This window comes from Spermophilus citellus (assembly GCF_964194105.1).
Source record: "Spermophilus citellus genome assembly, chromosome: 1".
Taxonomy (NCBI): Eukaryota; Metazoa; Chordata; class Mammalia; order Rodentia; family Sciuridae; genus Spermophilus; species Spermophilus citellus.
In genome coordinates, this window is record NC_138182.1 from 185,001,216 (window position 1) to 185,024,646 (window position 23,431).

Here is a 23,431-nt window from a genome sequence, read left to right on the forward strand (position 1 = left end):
AAAATTGTACATGTTTGTGGTGCACAAAATGATGTTTTGAAATATGTATGCATTGTACAATGGGCAAATCAAGCTCATTAACAAATGTATTACCTGACATTTTGTTATGAGAGTACTTAAAATCTTTTAGTGGTTTTCAAGGATAACAATGTATTTTTATTAACTATACTCATTATGTCGTGCAACAATGAATCTAATGAGCTTATTCCTGTGTATTTTTCATTACTAGCTCCTTTGGCTTAAAACATTAATACTGTTTTAAATTCTAATGGTCACAATAAATTTCTTTAATGTTTATTTTGGTCTTTTTCATATGTAGGAAATTCTTGGTGCATCACTTTCTGCACCCTTAACATCCTATAAGGTGATTTATGTTCTTCCAATGCTCACCATTAAGGAGGATAAAGGTAAAGAGTGCATTTATTTCTAGAAATACTTTGGTAATCACATTCTGGTTGTATTAGTTAATTCTACACTTTTTTAAAATAAGGTACGGGTGTGGTCACAAGTGTTCCATCTGATTCCCCCGATGATATTGCTGCCCTCAGAGATTTGAAGAAAAAACAAGTAAGTATCTGAGTTTTATGTTCTTATTTCCTCTTTACCATCTCATGTATTATATACTTCTGAACTATGGTATGAGAAAAGGCTAAAAAGATGCGCATTTATCTTTTGTTTTTTTTTTGGGTCGTGCTGAGGTTTGAACCCAGGTCCTTGTGCATGCTAGGCAAGCACTCTACCAACTGAGCTATATCCCCAGACCTGCATTTATCTTTAAACTGATTCTAACCCATGTTTTTAATGTTTAAGTATTTTCAGTGGTTGGAATTTTGAATATAGTGTTTCATAGAATTTGGAAAAAGTTTTTTATATTCATATTTTTATTGCAAATAACAATGTGACTTTAATTATATGTGAGCATGTCTATGTACGTTTTTGCATTTGACTGTAGAGTTTCATCATTTAAGGCATTTACTGTAATGTAAGCTATTCAATTTTAAAAGTTACAGATTCCTTCTTGATGTATTTAGTAAAGTTAAAAAAATTGTTCTGTATGGAGAGAACAAATAATAGTTTAAAAACATTTGGAGATTGCTTCTCTTAATGATTGTATTAGTGAAGTATTGATCACTAGTGTTAGTTTATGAATTTTTTTTGTAGGCCTTACGAACAAAATACGGAATTAGAGATGACATGGTCTTGCCATTTGAGCCGGTGAGTACATGGACACAATCACATTCTTTTATTTTTTTTGGTTAGAGAATATAAGAACAAAAGTTTTCCTTGTAACAAAGCTAAAATAATTGGTGAAGTATGAAAATGTGGATGGGAATTTCCTTAAGGATTTACTCACTTTAATATCTTCTGTGACAGATACTAGCAAGAGAAAGGCTAACAATAAGCATTTTCTCATCACATGTCACTGGCATATATGAAACAAATAGCTTTTTTTTTTTTTCTTTTAAAACCACTGAGCCATATCCCTGGCCTTTGTTTAAAAATATTTTATTTAGAGACAGGGTCTCGATAGGTTGCTTAGGGCCTTGCTAAGTTGTTGAGGCTGGCTTTATACTTGTGATTTTCCTGTCTCAGCCTCCCGAGCTGCTGTGGAACAAATAGCTTTTTAGTATCAGCAATTTAGTAGTAGCCTGTTGTCTTATGATGAATTCCCTGGCTTTTAAAGGCAAAATTCACCATATTACTCATTAATATTTTTATTTTAATTTTTTTGGTACCAGGGATTGAACTCAGGGCACTTAACCACTGAGCTGCATCCCCAGCCCTTTTTTATATTGTATTTAGAGACAGGGTCTCACTGAGTTGCTTAGGGCCACACTAAGTTGCTGAGGCTGGCTTTGAACTTGTGATTGTCCTGCCTCATCCTATCCAAGCCACTGGGATTACAATCATGCGCCACCACACCCAGCTTACTCATGAATATTTTTTGTGACCATAATAACCTTAATCAAATCCTGCAACCCTTTTATTTGTGCTTACATGTTAGTGCTTGCAGAAGAAAAAAATTTAAATTACTCTCAAATAACTTTCTTGAAGAATCCAGAAAATTTAATATAAACCAAAAGCAAGAACATCCACAAAAATAGTTGTAAATGTTGTTTTGCTAGTTTCAATGTTAATTATTTAGTTAACTGTACACCAGTGGAGAGTTAAGAACTATGATAGTTTGGTAGTTGAAGGACATTGTGGGGGGTTAATACATAATTTAATTTCTTTTTTTAGAGTGTGTGGTACTGGGGATTGAACCAAGGAGCACTCTACCACTGAGCTATATCCTCAGCCCTTTTTGAAAAAATTTTTTTTTTTTTTTTTGAGAAAGTCTTACTAACTTGCTAAGTCTGGCATTGAACTTGGCAATCTTCCTTCCTCAGCCTCCCAAATAGCTGGGATTACAGGTGTGTGCCACCATACCTGTCCAGAGTTTGGTTTTTGTGGGAAGGAGGACAAATTCACATCTAGAAGTTAGTCACTTTATGATTATTTAATGTGTGTCACTGTCATATGATATAAAATCTGAAATAACACTTCATGGGACATTAAATGAAAAAAGGACTTTGCCCATAGTGCTTTTTGTTCATTCAGTATAAAAATAAGTTTTTGACGTTTCTCTTTGCAGGTGCCAGTCATTGAAGTCCCAGGTTTTGGAAATCTTTCTGCTGCAACTATTTGTGATGAGTTGAAAATTCAGAGCCAGAATGACCGAGAAAAACTTGCAGAAGCAAAGGAGAAATTGTATCTAAAAGGATTTTATGAAGGTGTAAGTGATACTTTTTATTATTTTTAATAGATTTATTTCATGCCCTGTGATTTTTCTTAAAGATGTTGGAAAAAATATTCAGTGTAGTTTCAGCAGTACATTGATTTGAGAGCATTGATATAAGATTATGTTCTATTTCTATTTAAAAAATTTTTTTAAGTTGTTGATGGATTTTATTTTTTAATTATTTATATGTGGTGCTGAGAATCAAACCCAGTGCTTCACACATAATTAGGCAAGTACTCTACCACTAAACTACAACTCCAGCCTAAATTTCTATTTTTTATTTTGCCTTGTATTCAGAAATAGTTTCAGATTTTATATATATATTTGCCTTCTGTAAATCTCTATGAAATGAATTTCTCAGCTGGTATGGTGGTGCACACCTGTAATTCCAGCAGCTTGGGAGGCTGAGGCAGGAGGATTGTGAGTTCAAAGCCAGCCTCAGCAATTTAGCAAGGCTCTAAGCAACTTAGCATGACTCTGTCTCTAATAAAAATGCAAAAAAAAGGGCTCGGGAAATGGCTCTCCTGGGTTCAATCTCCAGTACAAAAAAAAAAAAAAAAAAAGAATTTCTCAGCCAGGTGCATTGGTTTATGTATGTAATCCCATTGATTCAGGAGACTAAGACAGGAGGTTGGAAAGTTTGAGGCCAGCATCAGCAAATTAGTGAGACCTGAGCAACTTAGTGGTACCGTCTCAAAATACAAAATAAAAAGGATTGGGAATGTAGCTCAGTGGTAAAGCGCCCTTGTGTTCAATTCCCAGTACCAAAAAAGAAACTGACCAACAAAAAAGATGTTCTTTCTTATTTTTTTTTTTTTTTTTTTTTGTGGTACTGGGGATTAAACCTAGCTGCACTCTACTATTGAGCTACATCCCCAACCTTTTTATTATTTATTTTGAGACAGGAAGTTGCCCAGGCTTGTCTTGAACTGGTGATCCTCCTTTGTTCATGGAGTGGCTGGGTTTACAGTTTTTTGGTATTAGGAATTGAACCCAGTTGTGCTTAACCACTGAGCCATATTCCCAGGCCTTTATTATTATTATTATTATTATTTTAAATATTTAGTTTTAGGTGGACACAATATTTTATTTTTATGTGTTGAGGATCAAACCTAGTGTCTCAGGCATGCTAGGTGAGCACTCTACCACTGAGCCACAACCTCAGTCTCCCTTTATTTTTTATTTAGAGACAGTCTTGCTAAGCTGCTTAGGGCCTTGCTAAGTTGATGAGACTGGCTTTGAACTTGTGATCCTCCTGTTTTAGCCTCCTGAGTTGTTGGGATTACAGGTGTGCGCCACTGCACCAAACTAAGAAATGAATTTCTTTTTTTTTTTTTTTTCCTTTTGTGGTGCTAGGGTTTGAACCCAGGGTTTTGTGCATGTGGGGCTGGCATTTTACCAACTAAGCTATATCCCCAGCCCTAAGAAATGAACTTCTTGAGAAGATATTTAAAATTAGTTCATAGCTGAGCATGGTGGTGCACACCTGTAATCTCAGTGACTCAGATGACTGAGGCAGGAGGATTGGAAATTTGAGACCAGATTCGGAAATTTAGTGAGACCCTGTCTCAGAACAAGATAGAAAGGACTGGAGATATAGCTTAGAGGTAGAGTGCTCCTGGATTTGATCCCAGAACTGAAAAAAAAAAAAAAGAAAAAATAAATTATGCATTAAATTCCAAAAGTTTATTGCATAGAGAATATCTTCTTTTGCTTTTAGTTCAAGGATTCATATTTCACATAAGCAGTTTCATTCAGGTCATTAATTTTCTTGTTATTGCTTCCTACATGCCAAGTGAGCAAAACAAATTTGTTCTGAATCACTCTTTTTATGTTTGTTCATGTGTCTTAGATTTGCATGAAAAGAAAACTAGGCTAGGGAAAGTGAAAATCCAGCTGAGTCAGTGGTTACTTGAGATCAAAATGAAGATTTTAAGGAAATTGATGAAAACTATTTTATTCTTATCATTCTTTCATCTTCCTAGGTGGCCAAGAATTAGTTATATGTCTTTTCTTCTCAAGTAACATTTATATTTTGGTAGATGATAAGGGCTAATGCTGACATAGTATTTTTATGTGAACTTTTAAAATTTTTAAAATCTGTGAATTGTAGGTGTTATTACTCCATTTTACAGATGAGGAAATCGAGGCATAAAGAGGTTAAGTAATTTACTTAAGATCAGCCAGGTAAACAGTGTTTGTTAGGACTGGGATTTAGACTAGGCACCCTAGCTTCAGGTTTTGTGTTCTTAATCATGCCATGTGATACTCATTAAATATAACTTCATAATGACAAATGCCTTTAAATAAACACACAATGCCTTTATTTAAATAGATAATGAAGCATTTTGATATGTTGGAAGACTAGAAGTTCAATTTACACCGAACATAGAAACTATTTGAGAGAGATCTAGAGTCATATCAAACACCAAAATCTAACTTAAATCTGTGTCAACAACGAGTCAGTTGATATTTTTTCTCTAGAATTAATTTCCCCTTTGTGTAAAAGGTGTAATTGAAAAATAGCAGGCCTACACCAGGTCTGTAGCAGGCAATATTGGAAAGAAGTGCAAATGGAGCTTATGAGTTAGTATAGCAGAATCTTTTTCCTGTAGAAACCTGAGAAGTGGAAGTTGAGTATTCCTTCATGGTATAATAGCTATCTTAGTTATTTGAGAGAAAAACGTGAAGCCAATTTTAGTTGTTTTTATATGTGTTTTTTTTAAACCCCTTTCTCATCCTTTTAGGTAATGTTGGTAGATGGTTTTAAAGGACAGAAGGTCCAAGATGTAAAGAAGACTATTCAGAAAAAGATGATTGACAATGTATGTAACAGGTTATCCTCTGATTAGTTGTTTTGGAAGAGCTCTTAATGAGTAGACTTAACTGTGTGATTAGCGGTGGGTTCCATAGTTGAGCTATGTTAAAGATATCATATAATTTTATGACAGGATATAAGCCTTATTTTTTTAATTTACTTTTTTAGTTGTAGTTGGACACAATACCTTTATTTATTTTTATGTGGTGTTGAGGATCCAACCCAGGGTCTTGCATGTGCTAGGTGAGCACTCTGTTGCTGAGCCACAACCCCAGTTCCAAAGAATATAGGCCTTCTTAAGCAATTCACTTAACTTCATTTAACTTTTACTTTCCTTCCTGTGGATGAAGGGAAGGTAGAGTTCTAATGCTGATGTGTGCAGAAGCACACACAGAGAACTTCCTCGAGACATTCTGGCAATGTCTGTTTTAGAAACTGGTACAGAAGGTCTCTTTTTCTAGTATTTTCCTTTTACTTTCATCCTTCCTTCACTTCTAATTTTTGTTGAAACTGTTTTGGTTTCCTATGCAAATTACCCAGAATTAATTTTTTTGTGACTTTTCATATCTTTAATTTTTTTTTTTTAGTTGTAGATGGACACATGTCTTTATTTTGTATATTTATTTTTATGTGGTGTGGAGGATTGAACCCAGCACCTCATACATACTAGGCTGGCGCTGTACTACTGAGCCACAGTTCCAGCCCCATATCTTTAAATTTTAATTTTTGTCAGTTATATATGCCCATAATACAGAAAGACAATGGTCTATTAGGCATATTAAAATTAAAAAAGCAATAGTTTTCTCTTTGTACATTCTCTTAATTTCTCTTCCTTGGAGGGGACCACTTTCAACTATTTTACTTTAGTATTGATCTCTACCTCTCTAATTGGTCTCTTATCTAAATTATTGTAATATAAATTTTCAGGATTAGTTATCCGACACTTAATTCAATATCCCCCTTCCAGCCCCCCCTCCTGTGTATTTTTTTTAATGTACTGGGGATTGAACTCAGGGGCACTTGACCACTGAGCCACATCCCCAGCCCTATTTTGTATTTTATTTAGAGACAGGGTCTTAGAGTTGCTTCTTGCCTGCGCATTGCTGAGGCTGGCTTTGAACTTGCCATCCTCCCTTTTCAGTTTCCCATGCTGCTGGGATTACAGGCGTGCACCACTGTACCCGGCTCCACCTGTGTATTTTCTAATGTCACACATTTGTATATACTTTTTTTTTTTTTTTAAAGAGAGCGTGAGAGAGGGGAGAGAGAGAGAATTTTTAATATTTATTTTTTAGTTCTCAGCGGACACAACATCTTTGTTGGTATGTGGTGCTGAGGATCGAACCCGGGCCGCATGCATGCCAGACGAGCGTGCTACCGCCTGAGCCACATTCCCAGCCCTGTATATACTTCTTCATCCCTCATTTTCCCTATAGAGTTTTATTATAATTTATGTTAGATCAGTAGCCATTTTTTACACTTTTGAGACATGGCTAATCCGTTGTAGTATAGTGAGAATTTTGTTCTCCAATTTTCAGTTTTCCATGAGGTTAGTAATTGTTTTTATTTATTTATTAATGTTAAATTATCCTTTTTTTGAGTATAATGTCATAGGAAGAGACAGTTATCTGTCTGCATAGTGTGAAATTAGGATATCTGTAGTTCTAATCTCTTTTTAAAAAGCTTTTTCTTTTAAGCCTTATCTTATTTCCACTTCCAAAACTATTTCATACCACTAATTCCTGAGTCTTTTGGAAGTCCTATAATGCACACTGAACCGGTTTTCAGTTTTTTCTACTGGTGGCTTAGGATTTAGCTTTCTTTTATTTATTTATTTATTTATTTATTTATTTATTTATTTTTTTTAAAGAGAGAGTGAGAGAGGAGAGAGAGAGAGAGAGAGAGAGAGAGAGAGAGAGAGAGAGAGAGAGAGAGAGAATTTTTAATATTTTTTAGTTCTCGGCGGACACAACATCTTTGTTGGTATGTGGTGCTGAGGATGGAACCCGGGCCGCACGCATGCCAGGCGAGTGCGCTACCGCTTGAGCCACATCCCCAGCCCCAGCTGACTTTCTTATTTCTGCTAAAAGAATGTTACTCATCCTGCTTTTGGCTTCCAATTTTTTGTTTGTTTGTTTGTTTTTGAGATTGAACTCAGGGGCACTTGGCCTCTGAGCCACATCGCCAGCCCTATTTTGTATTTTATTTAGAGACAGGGTCTCACTGAGTTGCTTAGGGCCACGCCATTGTTGAGGCTGGCTTTGAACTTTCGATCTTCCTGTCTCAGCCTCCTGAGCTCTGGAATAACAGGTGTGTGCCACTGTGCCCAACTGGCTTCCAAAATTTGATTGATATTTTGTCTTTTTCCCTTCTTGTCTTTGTAGATACTTACCATTAAAAAAAAAAAAAAGGAAAAAAAATCCAAAACATTCTTTGTCATTGTTTATTAATTTTGAAAGGGAATTAAATGTCTATTTTTAAACCATCATCTTTAATTTTTTAAAATATATATATTTTTAGTTGTAGTTGGACACAATACTTTTATTTTATTTATTTATTTTTATGTGGTGCTGAGGATCAAACCCAGTGTGCTTGGTGAGCACTCCACTACTGAGCCATAACTCTAGCCCCTAAACCATCATCTTTAAGCCACAAATCTCAGCTGTTTAATTTCAGCATGAAGAATTACATTAAAAACACAGAGTAGTGAGTAATTTTAGGAATAATAATACTAGATTTATTTAAATTATGCTAGCTTGAAATGTTTAGAACAATAGACATTAAGAGATACTGGGACTGGGGCTATCACTCAGTGGTAGAGTTCAATCCCTGTGACTGGAAAAAAAGAAAAATATATATTTTACTTCCCATTCCCTGCCCGCCCACCCCCCCCCAAAATTGTGGGAATTAAAAAAAAAAATTAGTCGTTGATGGGCCTTTATTTTATTTGTTTGTACAGCGGATCAAACCCAGTTTCTCACACATCAAGAGCTCTACATTGAGCTACAATCCCAGTCCCTTGTGGGAAATTTTCATGGTAATAACATCTTCAGTAAAAAACTGGAGATGTTATTACTATGAAAATTGTTTATTCTTTGTGTTCTTAAAAGAAACAAAACACAACAGTAGTTCCATGTATTTAATTTCATATTTTCTTTAAATTTTTTTTTTTTTTTAGTTGTAGATGCATACAATACCTTTATTTATTTATTTGGTGCTGTTGAGGATTGAACCCAGTGCCTCACATGTGCTAGGCAAGCTCTCTACCACTGAACCACAACCCTGGCCCTCCTATTTTCTTAATATTTTTATTTATTTATTTATTTTTTAAAGAGAGAGAGAGAGAGAGATTTTTTTTAATATTTATTTTTTAGTTATTGGCGGACACAACATCTTTGTTTGTATGTGGTGCTGAGGATCGAACCTGGGCCGCAAGCATGCCAGGCGAGCGCGCTACCGCTTGAGCCTCATCCCCAGCCCTTCTTAATATTTTTATAACAAGGATAAAGAGCTATCACTAGCAGCCTAACTATTAAATCACAGGATAAAAAACTACTAAAAACTTTTTTGTTTTTCTCTGAAAAGCAGCTAGGGAAAGATAGGCTTGATGAAAATGGGTCTTTCCAAAGCAGATATTTCATAGACGGAAAGATAGCTTCAACTTTGGGAAGAGGGAAGACAATAAAAGATGGGTTTTGGTTACTAGTGTAGTATTTTTTAAAAAGTACTGTTTTCATCCTCAAGTAGTAGAGATTAATTTGATGTAATACTTGATATATTTTTGCTTACTTTCATTAGGGAGATGCATTTATTTACATGGAACCAGAGAAACAAGTGATGTCCAGGTCTTCTGATGAATGTGTCGTGGCTCTGTGTGACCAGTGGTTAGTCTCTCTTATGGCAAGAAAATTCCATTAGTCACTTTGCTCACCTCTGACTTAAAAAAAAAAAAAAAAAAATCAATCAATTTGTCCACCCAGGTACTTGGATTATGGTGATGAGAACTGGAAAAAACAGACATCCCAATGCTTGAAGAACATGGAAACGTAAGATGGGAGAAAATGATGAGAGAGGAATGGTGATGAGAAACTGAGAAACATGGAAGATGATGATGCAGAGACACTTTGTCTTTTGTTCTTTCTAGATTCTGTGAGGAGACCAGGAGGAACTTTGAAGCTTCCTTAGGTTGGCTACAAGAACATGCTTGTTCCAGAACTTATGGTTTAGGTAAGCAATTTTCAAACATTTCTATTTGAATGACTTTGCCAGTTATACAACAAATACACATTTTACACCCCCTGCCCCTTGTGTTTTCTGAATTAAAAGTGACAGGTTTTGGTTGGAGGGTGAGGGAAACTAGGGTGTGATCCCTGGCCATCTACCTGGTGGTAGAAATATGTCCTCTCTAACACATAAAGCTTTTATGGTGTGACTTTTTGATAGACTCTAGAGCGTCACTTGTTTTGTTCTTATCTAGTGTGTTATTTGTATTAGTTATTTAAGTAGAATTTAAGAACTTTGTAAGTAAATAGTTTTGTAAATAGTTTTGCTGTAACCCTCTTGAAAATGTAGATTCCATAGGTGAAGTGTCTTAGATTCCTGATCCATGAATTTTCTTTTTTATTTTTCAGGCACTCGTCTGCCTTGGGATGAACAGTGGCTAATTGAATCACTTTCTGATTCTACTATTTACATGGCATTTTACACAGTTGCACACCTGTTGCAGGGGGGCAACTTGCGTGGACAGGCAGAATCTCCACTGGGTATCAGGTTGGTAAATAGTTAAGGGAAAGGAGTATATTTCATTAGCAAGCATTGAAATCTTTTGATTTACATGTTTGATTTACATTATTTTTGTTTTAATACAGTGCACAACAGATGACTAAGGAAGTTTGGGATTATATTTTCTTCAAGGATGCACCATTTCCTAAGACTCAGATCCCAAAGGAAAAATTAGATCAGTTAAAGCAGGAGTTTGAGTTCTGGTATCCTGTGGATCTTCGAGTATCTGGCAAGGATCTTATTCCAAATCATCTTTCATATTACCTTTATAATCATGTGGCTATGTGGCCGGAACAAAGGTGAATGCTAAAATACATGTGGACTAGATTTATTGATTGTCAATAAGGGTGTCTTGTAATTTCAAGTATCCTAATACATTTTTGTGGAGAGGACAGCTAGACTTGACAATAAAATTTTTTTCTTATTAAATGTACAATAAAGCAGAAAGCATACATCTTCTTATCTGTTATATTTAAAAACAAGGGTTTCTAAATATAACTTAGGCCACCAAAACATGTTATACTTCAGGGGCACTGAAGGTATAGTTCATTTGATCCATTAGATGTAGGAATTAAAGGCAATTTGAGACATTAGAATTTGAAGGAACCCCCCCCCTTTAGAGTTGGGAGCTCCATGATTCCAGCATTAATTGGTAGCACTATTTTGACCAGAATCTGGGTCCACACACACTGTGTTCTCTGGGGTGGTCCTTCTGTCCTCCTTTATCTTGATGCAGGTGTGTCTCTGCTTTTTTTTCTCTCGTCTTTCAAATATCTGAAGAAAGCAGCAATTCAGTCTGTCCAAATTTTATTTCATAAAGCCAAAACAATCTCATAAAACTTGTATTTAGAAAGACATTCTATTTTTTTCCCTCAGGAATGCAAGGAAGATTTTTAAAGTAGAGGATTGAAATCTAATGTGGTTCTTATACTACTTGTCATACAATTATTTTACTCTTTGATTTAAAAAATATTTTTAAGGAAATTGAAGCCAGGTGTGGTAGCGCATAGTTATAATTACAGTGGCTTGGGAGGCTGAGGCAGGAGGATTGTGAGTTCAGAGCCAGACTTAGCAACTTAGTGAGGCCCTGAGCAACTTAGCAAGACCCTGTCTCAAAATAAAATATAAAAAGGATTGGGGATGTGGCTCAGTGGTTAAATGCCCCTACATTCAATCCCTGGTGCCAAAAAAAAAAAAAAAAGAGAAAAGAAAAGAAACTGGGTATCTTAGAGTAGTGCTTTTTTTTTTTTTTTAAAGTAGTTGTGGATGGACAACATGCCTTTATTTTATTTGTTTATTTTTATGTGGTGCTAAGGATCAAACTCAGTACCTCATACATGCTAGGCAAATGCTCTGCCCCTGAGCTATAGCCCCAGCCCCTTTGAGTAGCATTTACTATTAAATTGAATCTTATCTTTGCACAATTTTTTTTTTATTTTTTATTTTTTAAAAAATTACAGGTAAGGGGCTGGGGATGTGGCTCAAGTGGTAGCGCGCTCGCCTGTCATGCGTGCGGCCCGGGTTCGATCCTCAGCACCACATACCAACAAAGATATTGTGTCTGCCGAGAACTAAAAAATAAATATTAACAATTCTCTCTCTCTCCTCTCTCACTCTCTCTTTAAAAAAAAAAAAAAAAATTACAGGTAAGTAATAACATCAAGTACTTATGCCAGGCACTTGTTCTAATCACTTTCAGTAACTGCTTTAATTCTCATTACAATTTTTTGAGGCAGATCTCTGATATCCTTAATTTACAAACAAGGGACCTTTATTTTACAAACAAGGAGCCTTACTTGAGGCAAAGAGGGATCAAAAATTCACCCAGAGCTACCCAGTTAAATAAGTAGAAGAACCAGATGCAAACCCAGGAATCTGGTCCCAGAAACTTGCTTTTACCCATTGTGCCTCATATGATCTCATTTGTTCTTTTTTTTTGGTACCAGGAATTGAACCCGGGGGTGCTTAACCACTGAGCCACATCCCCAGCCCTTTTTATATGTTATTTTGAGACAGGGTCTTGCTAAATTGCTGAGGCTGTCTTTGATCTTGTTATTCTCCTGCCTCAGTTTCTCGAGTTCTGTCATTACAGGTGTGTGCCACTGCACCCAGCACATGATCTCATTTTTAAAATGAATGAATAAATGTACACACAGTTTGAAAATTCAGAGAGTATATAAAGTAAAAAAGTAATAGTGAGTTTTTTTTTTTAAAAGAGAGAGAGAGGAGAGAGAGTGAGAGAGAGAGAGAATTTTTAATATTTATTTTTTAGTTCTCAGCGGACACAACATCTTTGTTGGTATGTGGTGCTGAGGATCGAACCCGGGCCGCACGCATGCGAGGCGAGCGTGCTATCGCTTGAGCCACATCCCCAGCCCAGTAATAGTGAATTTTGAACCCTGTGCCTATACCACTGTACTTCTGAAAATTGATCACTTTTAGTTGGTAGTACTGTTCTGACCAGAATCTGGATCTGCATAATCTTTGTGCTCCAGGATAGTCCTCTGTCCTTTTCCATGTTTATCCAGGTGTATTTTTATTTTTCTCTTTAGTCCCTTAAGTAGCTGAAGGAACAAACTCTTGATTTCTTCTGGAAAAAAATTGTTTATGTATATACTGGCACCAGTTACCTATATTTAAAATTTATTCAGTGATACTGTGCTATATATGCTGTTCTCTCTTTTTTCCACTTAATATATATTTAGGATCTTTTCTACTCATACATATAGCCCTGCCCATATTTTTAAAATAGTTATATTATTGTATGTGTGCATCACCATTTCTATAGTTAGTCCTTTGTTGTTTATATGTATTTCTTGTTAAATACAGGACAGCAGCAGGGGTGGTAGAATACTTTCCTTGCATGTACAAAGCCCAGGGTTCTATCCCTTAAAACAGACACAAAAGAAGCCAGACCATAGTAAATATCCTGTATATTTGAGCAAATTTTTATGAGTATTAAAATTTACCTCAAAATTTTAAACATAAGCCATAATCTTTCTTTAATTTTCATTTTCTGTCTTTAAACATTTACCTGTGAAGTGACAAATGGCCTACAGCTGTGAGAGCAAACGGACATCTCCTCCTCAATTCTGAGAAGGTAAGGCTTATTGCCTCTTGAAAGTTTAAAATTCCTGGAAGTCTTTTCAGATTTAGAAAGTTGTACTTTTTATAGGAATATGAATCAATCAGAGTTCAGGACTGGCAGCACAAATTAAATACAATAATAATCACAAATTAAATACAGTAATAAATAATCCCTGGTACCAGGGATTGAACCCAGGGTGCTTAACCAGGGAGCCATATCTCCAGCCTATTTTATTTTTTATTTTGAGACAGGGTCTCACTAAGTTGTTTAGGTCCTTGCTAAATTGCTGAGGCTGGTCCCAAATTTGTAATCCTCCTGTTTCAGCCTCTTGAATTGCTAGGATTACAGACTTGCGCCACCATGCCCTGGTAAATAAAAGTGAGCAAATAGATAGTTTCATTGAGGGAAGAAGAGGAATATTTACTTGTTATATTATTTGTATTTAAAGTGGCATAAGGTGACAATTCATGACTGGAAGAGATGGAGATAGGGACAAGAAGCATAAAGATCTTAGCATAGTGACTCCCATGAGAACTCTCTCTCTCTCTTTTTTTTTTTTTTTTTTTGATACTAGGGATTGAACTCAAGGGTGCTCAATCACTGAGCCATATCCCCATTTCTTTGTATTTTATTCTGAGACAAGGTCTTGGTAAGTTGCTGAGGCTGACTTTGAATTTGTGATCCTCCTCCCTCAGGCTCCCAAGTCACTGGGATTACAGGTGTGTGTCACCACACCTGGCAAGATCTTTCTCAATAACTTGAGAAAGGGATTTAGTGCTTTTTGTTTTTACTCTGACCACTAAATTAGAAAACAAGATTTTGAAGTTTATGTGATTTCTAGGTGTCACTTAATGCTTTTTCCTAGATAATCTATTATCATTCTCTATGCCGAAAATTGAAAAAAAAAAAAAAAACTATCACCCCCATTATTGTCACTATTAATTTGTGTGACCCTTTTATAGGTTACATAGCACTATAATTTTTTTAGGACTATAATTAATTAGCATTCTTGAGAGGAGGTTATGCAAACTTCTTGACAGTACCCTCATTTTCCCCTCTAATGCCTTTGTGCAGAGAGAAAGGCATCTCCAATTAAAAAAAAAAAAGTATTATTTATGATTCAAGAGTTTGTTTTTTTTTTGGGGGGGGGGCGGTGTACCAGGGATTGAATTCAGGGGCTCTCGGTCACTGAGCCACATCCACAGCCCTATTTTGTATTTTATTTAACGACAGGATCTGACTGAGTTGCTTAGTGCTTCGCTGTTGCCAAGACTGACTTTGAACTTGTGACGCTCTTGTCTTAGCCTCCCGAGCTGCTGGGATTACAGGTGGGCACTACTGTGCCTGGCCCAAAGTTTTGTGTTACTGAGGATTAAACCCAGGGCCTTAACCTTGCAAGCATTCTGCTGCAGAACTATATACTCCCAGCCTAGTATTATTTATTTATTATTAGTAAATATTGTATGTGTTACAACCAATGAATTTTATTATGACCAGTGAAAGGTAGTGGCAAAAGAGTATTAGTATCTATGTCTTAAAAGAAATAGTTATAGATTTGAACAAACAGCATATAATATGAACTTTAGTATAAAATGTCAGATTTAGCCATTGCTGTAACACGTAATTAAAATGTTTATTAGCTTGGTGTGTTGACAAGCACCTGTAAGCCTAGTGCCTTGGGAGGCTGAGGCAGGAGGATCATAAATTCAAAGCCAGCTTCAACAACTTAGTGAGGCCCTTGGCAACTTAGTGAGACCCTGTCAAAAAGGTCTGGGATGTGATTCAGTGGTTGAGCACCCCTGGGCTCAATCCTTGGTACCCTCCCTTACCAAAGATAGTCTGTACATTAGACTTAAAAAAAAAAAAAAAAAAAAAGGCTGTTTAGCAACATGAGTTGTATTATAGATTTTGTTAGATTAACTTGATTATTGAATTCCTCTTTTCTTCATAAGTCAAAGTGGATCCATATATTTTGTAATTGTATTAGGATGTAACCTTTTCTTTGGCTTATCTGAACATTGTTGTATACTGACTTTATTAGAATGATGCTTTATTGTCATGTAGTGGAAAATTGATGTAATATCTGTTCTTCGGCATTAGCAAAGTTTCAATAACAACATAAAACATTTAAAATATTAAAGATTGTCATTCTGTGAATGGTACCCTCCTAGATAAACTGCCTTAGGGCAGAGCACAACTTGAACAACCAGTTATTGTGACCATAATGACAGGAACCTTCCTAAAATCCTAATTCTTAACCTCTTGAGCTAGTCTATTCTATTCTGAAGGACTCTTGAGTGCTGTACAGCTCTTGCTTATGTACCTAGCTTAAGCGTTCTGGTTATAGTGGAATCATTCCACATGTCTAACCAGTTACCTGGGGTGATAAGGATAATGGAAATCAGAGTAGAATGAATGTTGGACTTGAGATCCACTCCTAGCTTTGTCACTAATGAGCTGAATAACTCAAGACAAGTAACTTAATTGGTTCAACTTAAGATTTTTTTTGTCTAAAATTCATGTAAAGGGATGGGGTTGTGGCTCAGTGGTATAGCACCTGCCTAGCACACGTGAGCCACTGGGTTCAATCTTCAGTACCACATAAAAGAATAAATAAAGTTAAAAAAAAAATAAAATTTATGTATTTTTCCTTTTCTGTGTTTTGAATTCCTTTTTATTTTGTCATGTCCAACTTAGTTAAATTTGATTTGGCTGATTATATTTATGTATATTGTCATTAATGCCTAATTATTGACTTTCTATTTCAGATGTCAAAATCCACAGGCAACTTCCTAACTTTGACCCAAGCTGTTGACAAATTTTCAGCTGATGGTGAGTTATGCATTTTTGTTTTTACTGTTGCACAGAGTCTGATTTTCCTTAGATTCCAAAAGACAAGTTAAAATAGGTGTTTTAATTTTTTATCTTTTGCTTTGAACAAAATTTTAAAATATTCGTAATTTATTTATGGATAAACAACATAAATTATAAGAATTACTGATATAATCCATCCAGGAGCAAACTTCATCTAAAGTTAGTTTTCTTTTAAATGAAAGTCACTAACTATAATTGCTGAGATTCAAAACTGGTTTTGTAGAGAACTTGGGCCTATAGGAAGCTTAGATATTTACTCTGTATTTGGTTTTTCAATGGAAGATTTGAATGTGAGAACATTTACTTTTCAGAAATTTTTTTTCCCCTGACCTTAGAATTTTTACATTTTATTAGTATTTTGGGAAGAAACAAAATTAGTATTATCTTTAAGGAACCATTCATTTCTATTTAACTAGTCCTTGGTCATCGTGATATTTTTTTTTGTTGATCATGGCTAGCCCAGTTTGAGTTCTTGATTTCTCTATTGGAACTGAATTATTTCTGTTTCTTAGAATACATTATTTAAAATTGTATTTGCGTTTGGATAAGTAATACATTCATATGGTTCAAAATATAGAAGATCTGAAAAGCATATGCATTAAAAATATACCCTCTTTTATCCCTTAGCTATCCAGTCTTTCTCAGTTGATAAAATCATCAATTTCTTCACATACTCTCTTATACATTGCTAGTGGGAATGCAATTTGTACAGCTCTCTTGGAGGCAATTTTGGCAATTCCTAACAAAGCTTATCTTACCTTTTTTTGCCTTACAGTCCCACTTATATGGATTTGCCCTGGAGCACCTCCTCCAACAATACCAAAAATGTGTACATTATTGACTGTAGCAGTGTTTGAACTTGTAAAATATTGGAAGCAACCTAAATGCTTTTGTGTAGTAGAGTGAATGAATAAACTGTGCTACCACCACATAACGGAATACTGTATAATTATAAAAAGCAAGGATAAGAAAGATCTCTATCAATTAATTTCCAAAATTTGTGGAAAAAACAAACAAACCAAGAAACCCACAAAACAATAACATTAGCTATGCAAAAGAACCATTTAATTAAACAAAACAAAACAAAAAACTACTATATGCATCCCTCATGTAGAAACGTAGGAGATAAATAATATGTGTCTACTGATTTTAAAACAGTTGTAGAATAGGCCAGGTGTGGTGGTACACATTGTAATCCCAGCAGCTCAGGAGGCCTTGAGGAGGATTGCAAGGTAAAAGCCAGCCTCAGCAATTTAGCAGGGTCCTAAGCAACTTAGCAAGACCTTGTCTCAAAATGAAAATTTTAAAAAGGGCTGGGGATGTGGCTTAGTGATTAAGTGCCCCTGGGTCCAGTCCTTGGAGAATGATAAACTAGACACTAGAGAGATTAGTGACCTATGACTATGAGGTAGGTGGGAAACACTGGGAAGAATGGGAATTTGCTAGTAAAGATGAAGAAGGAGCTGTACTTCTCTGAGTGTACCTTTTTGTATAACTTTGACTCTTAGAGCCACAATAATGTTTCTTTCTTCTTTTTTAAAAAAATACATTTATTTGTAGATGGACACAATACATTTGTACTTTTATTTTATTTATTTGTTTTTTATGTGGTGCTGAGGATTGAATCCAGTGTCTCACACATACTAGGCAAGCGCTCTCCCACTGAGCTACAATCCCAGCCCCCATAATAATGTTTCTTGTACCAAAATATCAAGCACATAATTAAAATCAAAGGATGTGGTGGCAGGGGACTCCAAATGGTGATAAATGTACAAAGCTATATTGCAAATGGAAGCATGATTATAATGAAGGGGATAGGGAAGAACAACTTAACTTTGAAAACAGTATTTTGGTTAAATGCAAACACTAAAGAAAGAACTCTACACAAATACCGTAGTTAGTAAGTCTGCTTCTTACTAGAAATAAAAGCACTTATGAAAATGTGTTTACCAAGGTTGAATAAAAAAATAAATATATTGTGGATGAGAACCTCTTTCTCAGAGAGCTTACTTTCAGAAGAAGTTATAAAAAGTAAAAGAGAAAGGCTGGAATAAACCATGTAATGTTGAATTGAAATTGGCAATATGAGTTTATGATTTTTATTTTATTTTTAGATATATAGATACAGAAATAAACATTGATGCTTATGTGCATGTGGGTTAGTATACATACATATATCTTCCTAGTTCTGTCTGCTTGAGTGAGCCTCGGAGTAGTGACACCCAGTAGCAATGAAATGTGTTCAGATCTTGGTTCTAAACACCATTCTCTTACAAAAGGAACGAGAGCTCCTAGGAAAAGTGATTGATTTGGTAGGAAAAGTACAAGATGAGTGTGGACCAGCTGCCAAAATAAGGAAGTACTTGCCAGGTGCAGTGGCACACACCTGTAATCCCAGTGGTTTGGGATGCTCAGGCAAGAGGGTCACAAGTTTAAAGCCAGCTTCAGCAACTTAATTAAGGTCCCAAGCAACTTAGTGAGAATCTGTCTCTAAATAAAATATAAAAAAGGGCTGGGGATGTGGCTGTGATTAAGTGCCCCTGGGTTCCATCCTGGTTTTAAAAAAAAGAAAGTAAGGAAGACTTATGAAAGCAGGAAACGTGGGGCTGGGGATGTGGCTCAAGCCGTAGCGCGCTGGCCTGGCATGTGTGCAGCCCGGGTTTGATCTTCACCACATACAAACAAAAATGTTGTGTGCGCCGCCGAAAACTAAAAAATAAATAAATATTAAAAAAAAAAAAAAAGAAAGCAGGAAACGTTTTGTTTGTTTTCTTCGGTGCTGGGGATTTAATCCTAGGGCCTCATACTTGCTAGGCAAGTATTCTACCACTAGACTATCCTCTGCCCTGAGTGGGGATATGTTGAAAGGACACCAGAGTCAATTTGAAGGAGCTTCCTTTAGTACATGCTGGAACAATTTAGGCATCAATAAATAATAATAGTATTGGATTATAACCTAATGGATAAAATAAATATCTCTGGGTCCATACTGATATCTACTAATTATTGAATAAATAAATCAGTGGGGAAGTAAGGAAATCTTTTCCTTTGAAATCACTTAATGTAGAAATACTGAGTGAACTATAAAAGCACCAGTAGTCAAACACCATGATAATAATTGTTATAGGGAAGATCCACCAATGGTTGCTAAAATGGGTTAAAGTTTCAGAAAAATAGGATATTTGCATATTTTCAGTGTTTCTCATCTCAAGATATTTATTAATCATAAAGGAAAAAATAGTAATTTTATAGTAGAAATGCTTGGTGCATAGCCAAGTGATCAAGGTTAGCAGTAACAGTACTTAAGTCATATCAATATCATGTACCTTCCTGATAGGATACTCAGAGAGGGTACAACAATTTTTTGTGGTGTTCTTACCAGAGGTTCATAACCTCAGGCTACTCATGAGGAAACATCACACAAAACTAAAATTGAGAGCAGTTTTATTAAATAACTGACATCAAAGCTGTTAATGCCATAAAGGACAAGGGAAGACTAAAAAACTGTCATAGATTTGAAAAGAACAAGGGGAGACACAGCCATGAAATGCAGTGTGAGTTTCTGAATTGGATCTTTTTTTTTTTTAATATTTATTTTTTTAGGTGTAGATAGACACAACACAATGCCTTTATTTTTATGTGGTGCTGAGGATTGAACCCGGGTCCCGCCCGTGCTAGGCGAGCGCTCTACTGCTGAGCCACAATCCCAGCCCCTTGAAGTAGAAAAAAAGATCTTAGGGGAAATGGTGGAAAATTTACATAAGTTCTATAATTTGGTTAATAATATTGTACTAATGTTAACTTCCTGGTTTTGATACTAGAGTTATGTAAATTGTTGACATTTAGAAAGCTGGGTAAATGATACATATTTATTCTCCACTGATTTTTGTAAATTTTTTAGTTGAGTGTAAAGTTGTTTCAAAGTAAAAAGCTAAAATGTTTTCACCTTGTGTGTGCTAAGAAGTATTTAATGCATGAAACTTAAGTTTCATGTTCTCGTCTTCCTCCTTTAGGATATAGAAAGTAGCTTTACTGCTCTGTATTTTTCCTTTTTTCACTTAGCAATTCTTATATTGGACTATAGTGAGTTACTTTTTTTTGTAGCAATATAGCATTTCATTGTAGATATATGTCTTATAATTTTTAAAAAATTAGGCTTATTGATGGATATTTAATTTTTTTAAAGGTTTTCTTTCGTATTATTTGCATTTTATTCATATTTCAGAAAAATAACCTTGAAATTCCAAGTAACAAATATGGAGAGGATAATATCTTTGATGCATTCTAGTTGATCAACTTTGTATATGTTTACTTGTTTCTGGGTACATTTTAAATATACTAGACAGAAATCTGGACTTCCAAATTATTAAAACTATTTTAATGATACTTTTCCATTTTAATATCTGAAAATGTTTTAAAAATGTTATGTTTCATAATCAGTAATAGTAACACAACTTATTTTTTTACTGCAGAAATCTCTTCTGAACCCTAAAATCTTTATTTTCTTTACTGGTTTTGCTTGGATATTTCACAGGAATCTCACAAAACATGCAAATCACAAAAAAATAAAAAAAGTGTTCTCTCAGTTTCTCAAGTACAAAGCACCTTAACCAACAAATCCTGTTGTTTCTAATGCCTAAACATTTCTCTAAGCCATTCATTTCTCTCCATGTTTACTGGCAAACTCTTAGCCAAACTAAGCTGTTTGGATATTTAATTTTGTTCTTGTATTTTCAAATGAAAGATTTTGCTAATACTAAGACACGAGAATTGAAAAAATAAAGTTTTATTAGTTGAAAACTGAAACAAAGTAATTTTAGTACTGAGAAATTGAATAAGCATTTGTATACATAGAGCAACAGTGTGTGTTCTCATGCATTAAAAATACCATAATATTTTTCTACTTTTAAATGAGACTGAGATATTGATGGGGAAACCACGAAGAAATGTCTATCCCTAATTCATCATTTTCTTCCTTTGCCTTATTAAAGATCACATTATCTCATTAGCTCAATATGCCTGAGAAGAAGCACATATTAATGCTAAATGTATGTAAATTAATATAGATTGTTCAAATATTTGAACAGCATTAGAGTTCTTACTTTTGGTGATTTTTATTTTTGCTGTTGGTCCAGTACAGTACTTTAAAACAATTGTGATTTCCTTCCTTCCTCCCTCCCTCCCTCCCTCCCACATGGGAAGCAAGTGCTCTGCCACTGAGCTACTGCCCCAGCCTCAATTGTTGTTTCTTAATGTGTATGTGGACTTTGTCCTGTGTTATGTGTTGTGTACCTAACTAGAGACATAGTTGATACTCAGTAACCATATTATCAATTCATTTACTTGATTTCCCCTCACCCTTCTTTCAGGAATGCGCTTGGCTCTGGCTGATGCTGGTGACACTGTTGAAGATGCCAACTTTGTGGAAGCCATGGCAGATGCAGGTATTCTCCGTCTATATACCTGGGTGGAATGGGTAAAAGAAATGGTTGCCAACTGGGACAGCCTAAGAAGTGGTCCTGCCAGTACTTTCAATGATAAAGTTTTTGCAAGGTAATGTATGGGTCCCAAACACTTTTTTTTTTTTTTTAACTTAGTGGTGGTGCATTTTTAAGTTTTCTTTTTTTCCCTAAAATAAGTTACATGATAATAGTAGCTTCTATTTATTGAAGGCTTGTTTGTGCTAGGTGCTATGTTAATTACTTTGCATCTTTAGCTTTAGCCTCAAAGCAACTTTATATGGAAAAGATATTATCAACTCTATTTAAGAAACTGAGGCTTAGAAAAATAAACTGTTGCATTAAATACCTTGAAGCTAGTAATTGAAAACTTAGTATATGAACTTGTTTTTCTGTCCTCAAAGCCTGTTCTTATATAACCATTTTCCTATACTGTTTCTGCATGTTAAAAAAATGAGTAAAATGATTCTTTGTTGTCTAGTAGGACAAACAACCAATTTTAAATGCAATAATAGGGATAAAGAGAATTCATGGGAGATGTGTGAATTCTGGGTGTTTTTGAAAAATAAATAGGAGATATACAGGGAGAGGAGAAATCATGTCAAACCATGGAAAGGGTATAATAGTTATTTGACTTACAGTATGTGGAGTGCAAAGGTAGGCAATGAAAAAGATTGGTGTCACTTTAGGCTAAATAAAGAAGGGCCTGGGCTGAGATTGTAGCTCAGTGGTAGAGCGCTTGCCTAGCATGTGTGAGGTACTGGGTTCGATCCTCAGTACCACAAATAAACAAAGGTTTATTTAAAAAAAAAAAAAAAAGGGCCTGAGGTGGTAAGAAAAAAATTTTCTTCCTAATATTCAGTATCAGTTACTTGAAATGCAGCAGTTAAGGCCTGGCTATGACTTTAATTAAGCTATTTTCATGGGCTTCAAAACAGAGTTTCCATTAAGGAATTTTAAACAAACATTGTTAACTGTGCTATCATAAGCAGGAACCTTAAACGTAAAAGAGGGCAATACTTAATGGTGAATAAACAATAAAGAGACTATAATAATTAGTTTTAAGGAGAACAAAGATGGTTTTGTGTTGAGCAGTTTTAAATGTTTTAGATAGTGTTCTCATTTTATTGCTTATAAGTGTATGCAGCAGCATAATTATACATAAACATATATACTGTGTATATATAAATATATATTTGTATGTAAATATATGTATTTGTGTATAATTGTCTTTAAATGCAGTAACTTTTTTTTTCTAATCAATAGTGAAATGAATGCAGGAATTATAAAAACAGATCAAAACTATGAAAAGATGATGTTTAAAGAAGCTTTGAAAACAGGATTTTTTGAGTTTCAGGTATGCTATTCTTTTGGTATAAAACATGTCATTGTGAATATAGTATGTTTTTCCCTTGCTATAACCTAATTGCATGTTTAAAGTACAGGCTGAAAATCTGGTTAGGAAATTTTTAAATTCACTTGTGATTTTTTAAGTGTTTCTTTGATATTTTTTCCTCTTGTATTCATTTAATATAAAGAATTCTGCTCTTATTTGATCCATGAATATTAATAATATTAAATGTAAAAATCAGCTTATACTTTGTAGGAAAAGATTTAAAAGCTGATAA

General features: G+C 34.9%; 1 protein-coding gene across 3 annotated transcripts in view; it reads left to right on the forward strand.

The window, feature by feature from the left end:
- LARS1 (leucyl-tRNA synthetase 1) overlaps positions 1-23,431 on the forward strand; it is a 68,542-nt gene that overhangs the window by 27,451 nt on the left and 17,660 nt on the right. For all 3 annotated transcript variants that reach the window (XM_081301773.1, XM_081301774.1, XM_081301775.1), the window contains 14 exons: positions 320-407; positions 491-567; positions 1,162-1,215; positions 2,636-2,776; positions 5,530-5,607; positions 9,399-9,484; positions 9,581-9,646; positions 9,745-9,827; positions 10,232-10,370; positions 10,469-10,681; positions 13,425-13,482; positions 16,239-16,302; positions 21,714-21,897; positions 23,070-23,160. In XM_081301773.1, the coding sequence (XP_081157899.1) occupies positions 320-407; positions 491-567; positions 1,162-1,215; positions 2,636-2,776; positions 5,530-5,607; positions 9,399-9,484; positions 9,581-9,646; positions 9,745-9,827; positions 10,232-10,370; positions 10,469-10,681; positions 13,425-13,482; positions 16,239-16,302; positions 21,714-21,897; positions 23,070-23,160 (1,422 nt within the window). The remainder of the gene's footprint in view (positions 1-319; positions 408-490; positions 568-1,161; positions 1,216-2,635; positions 2,777-5,529; positions 5,608-9,398; positions 9,485-9,580; positions 9,647-9,744; positions 9,828-10,231; positions 10,371-10,468; positions 10,682-13,424; positions 13,483-16,238; positions 16,303-21,713; positions 21,898-23,069; positions 23,161-23,431) is intronic.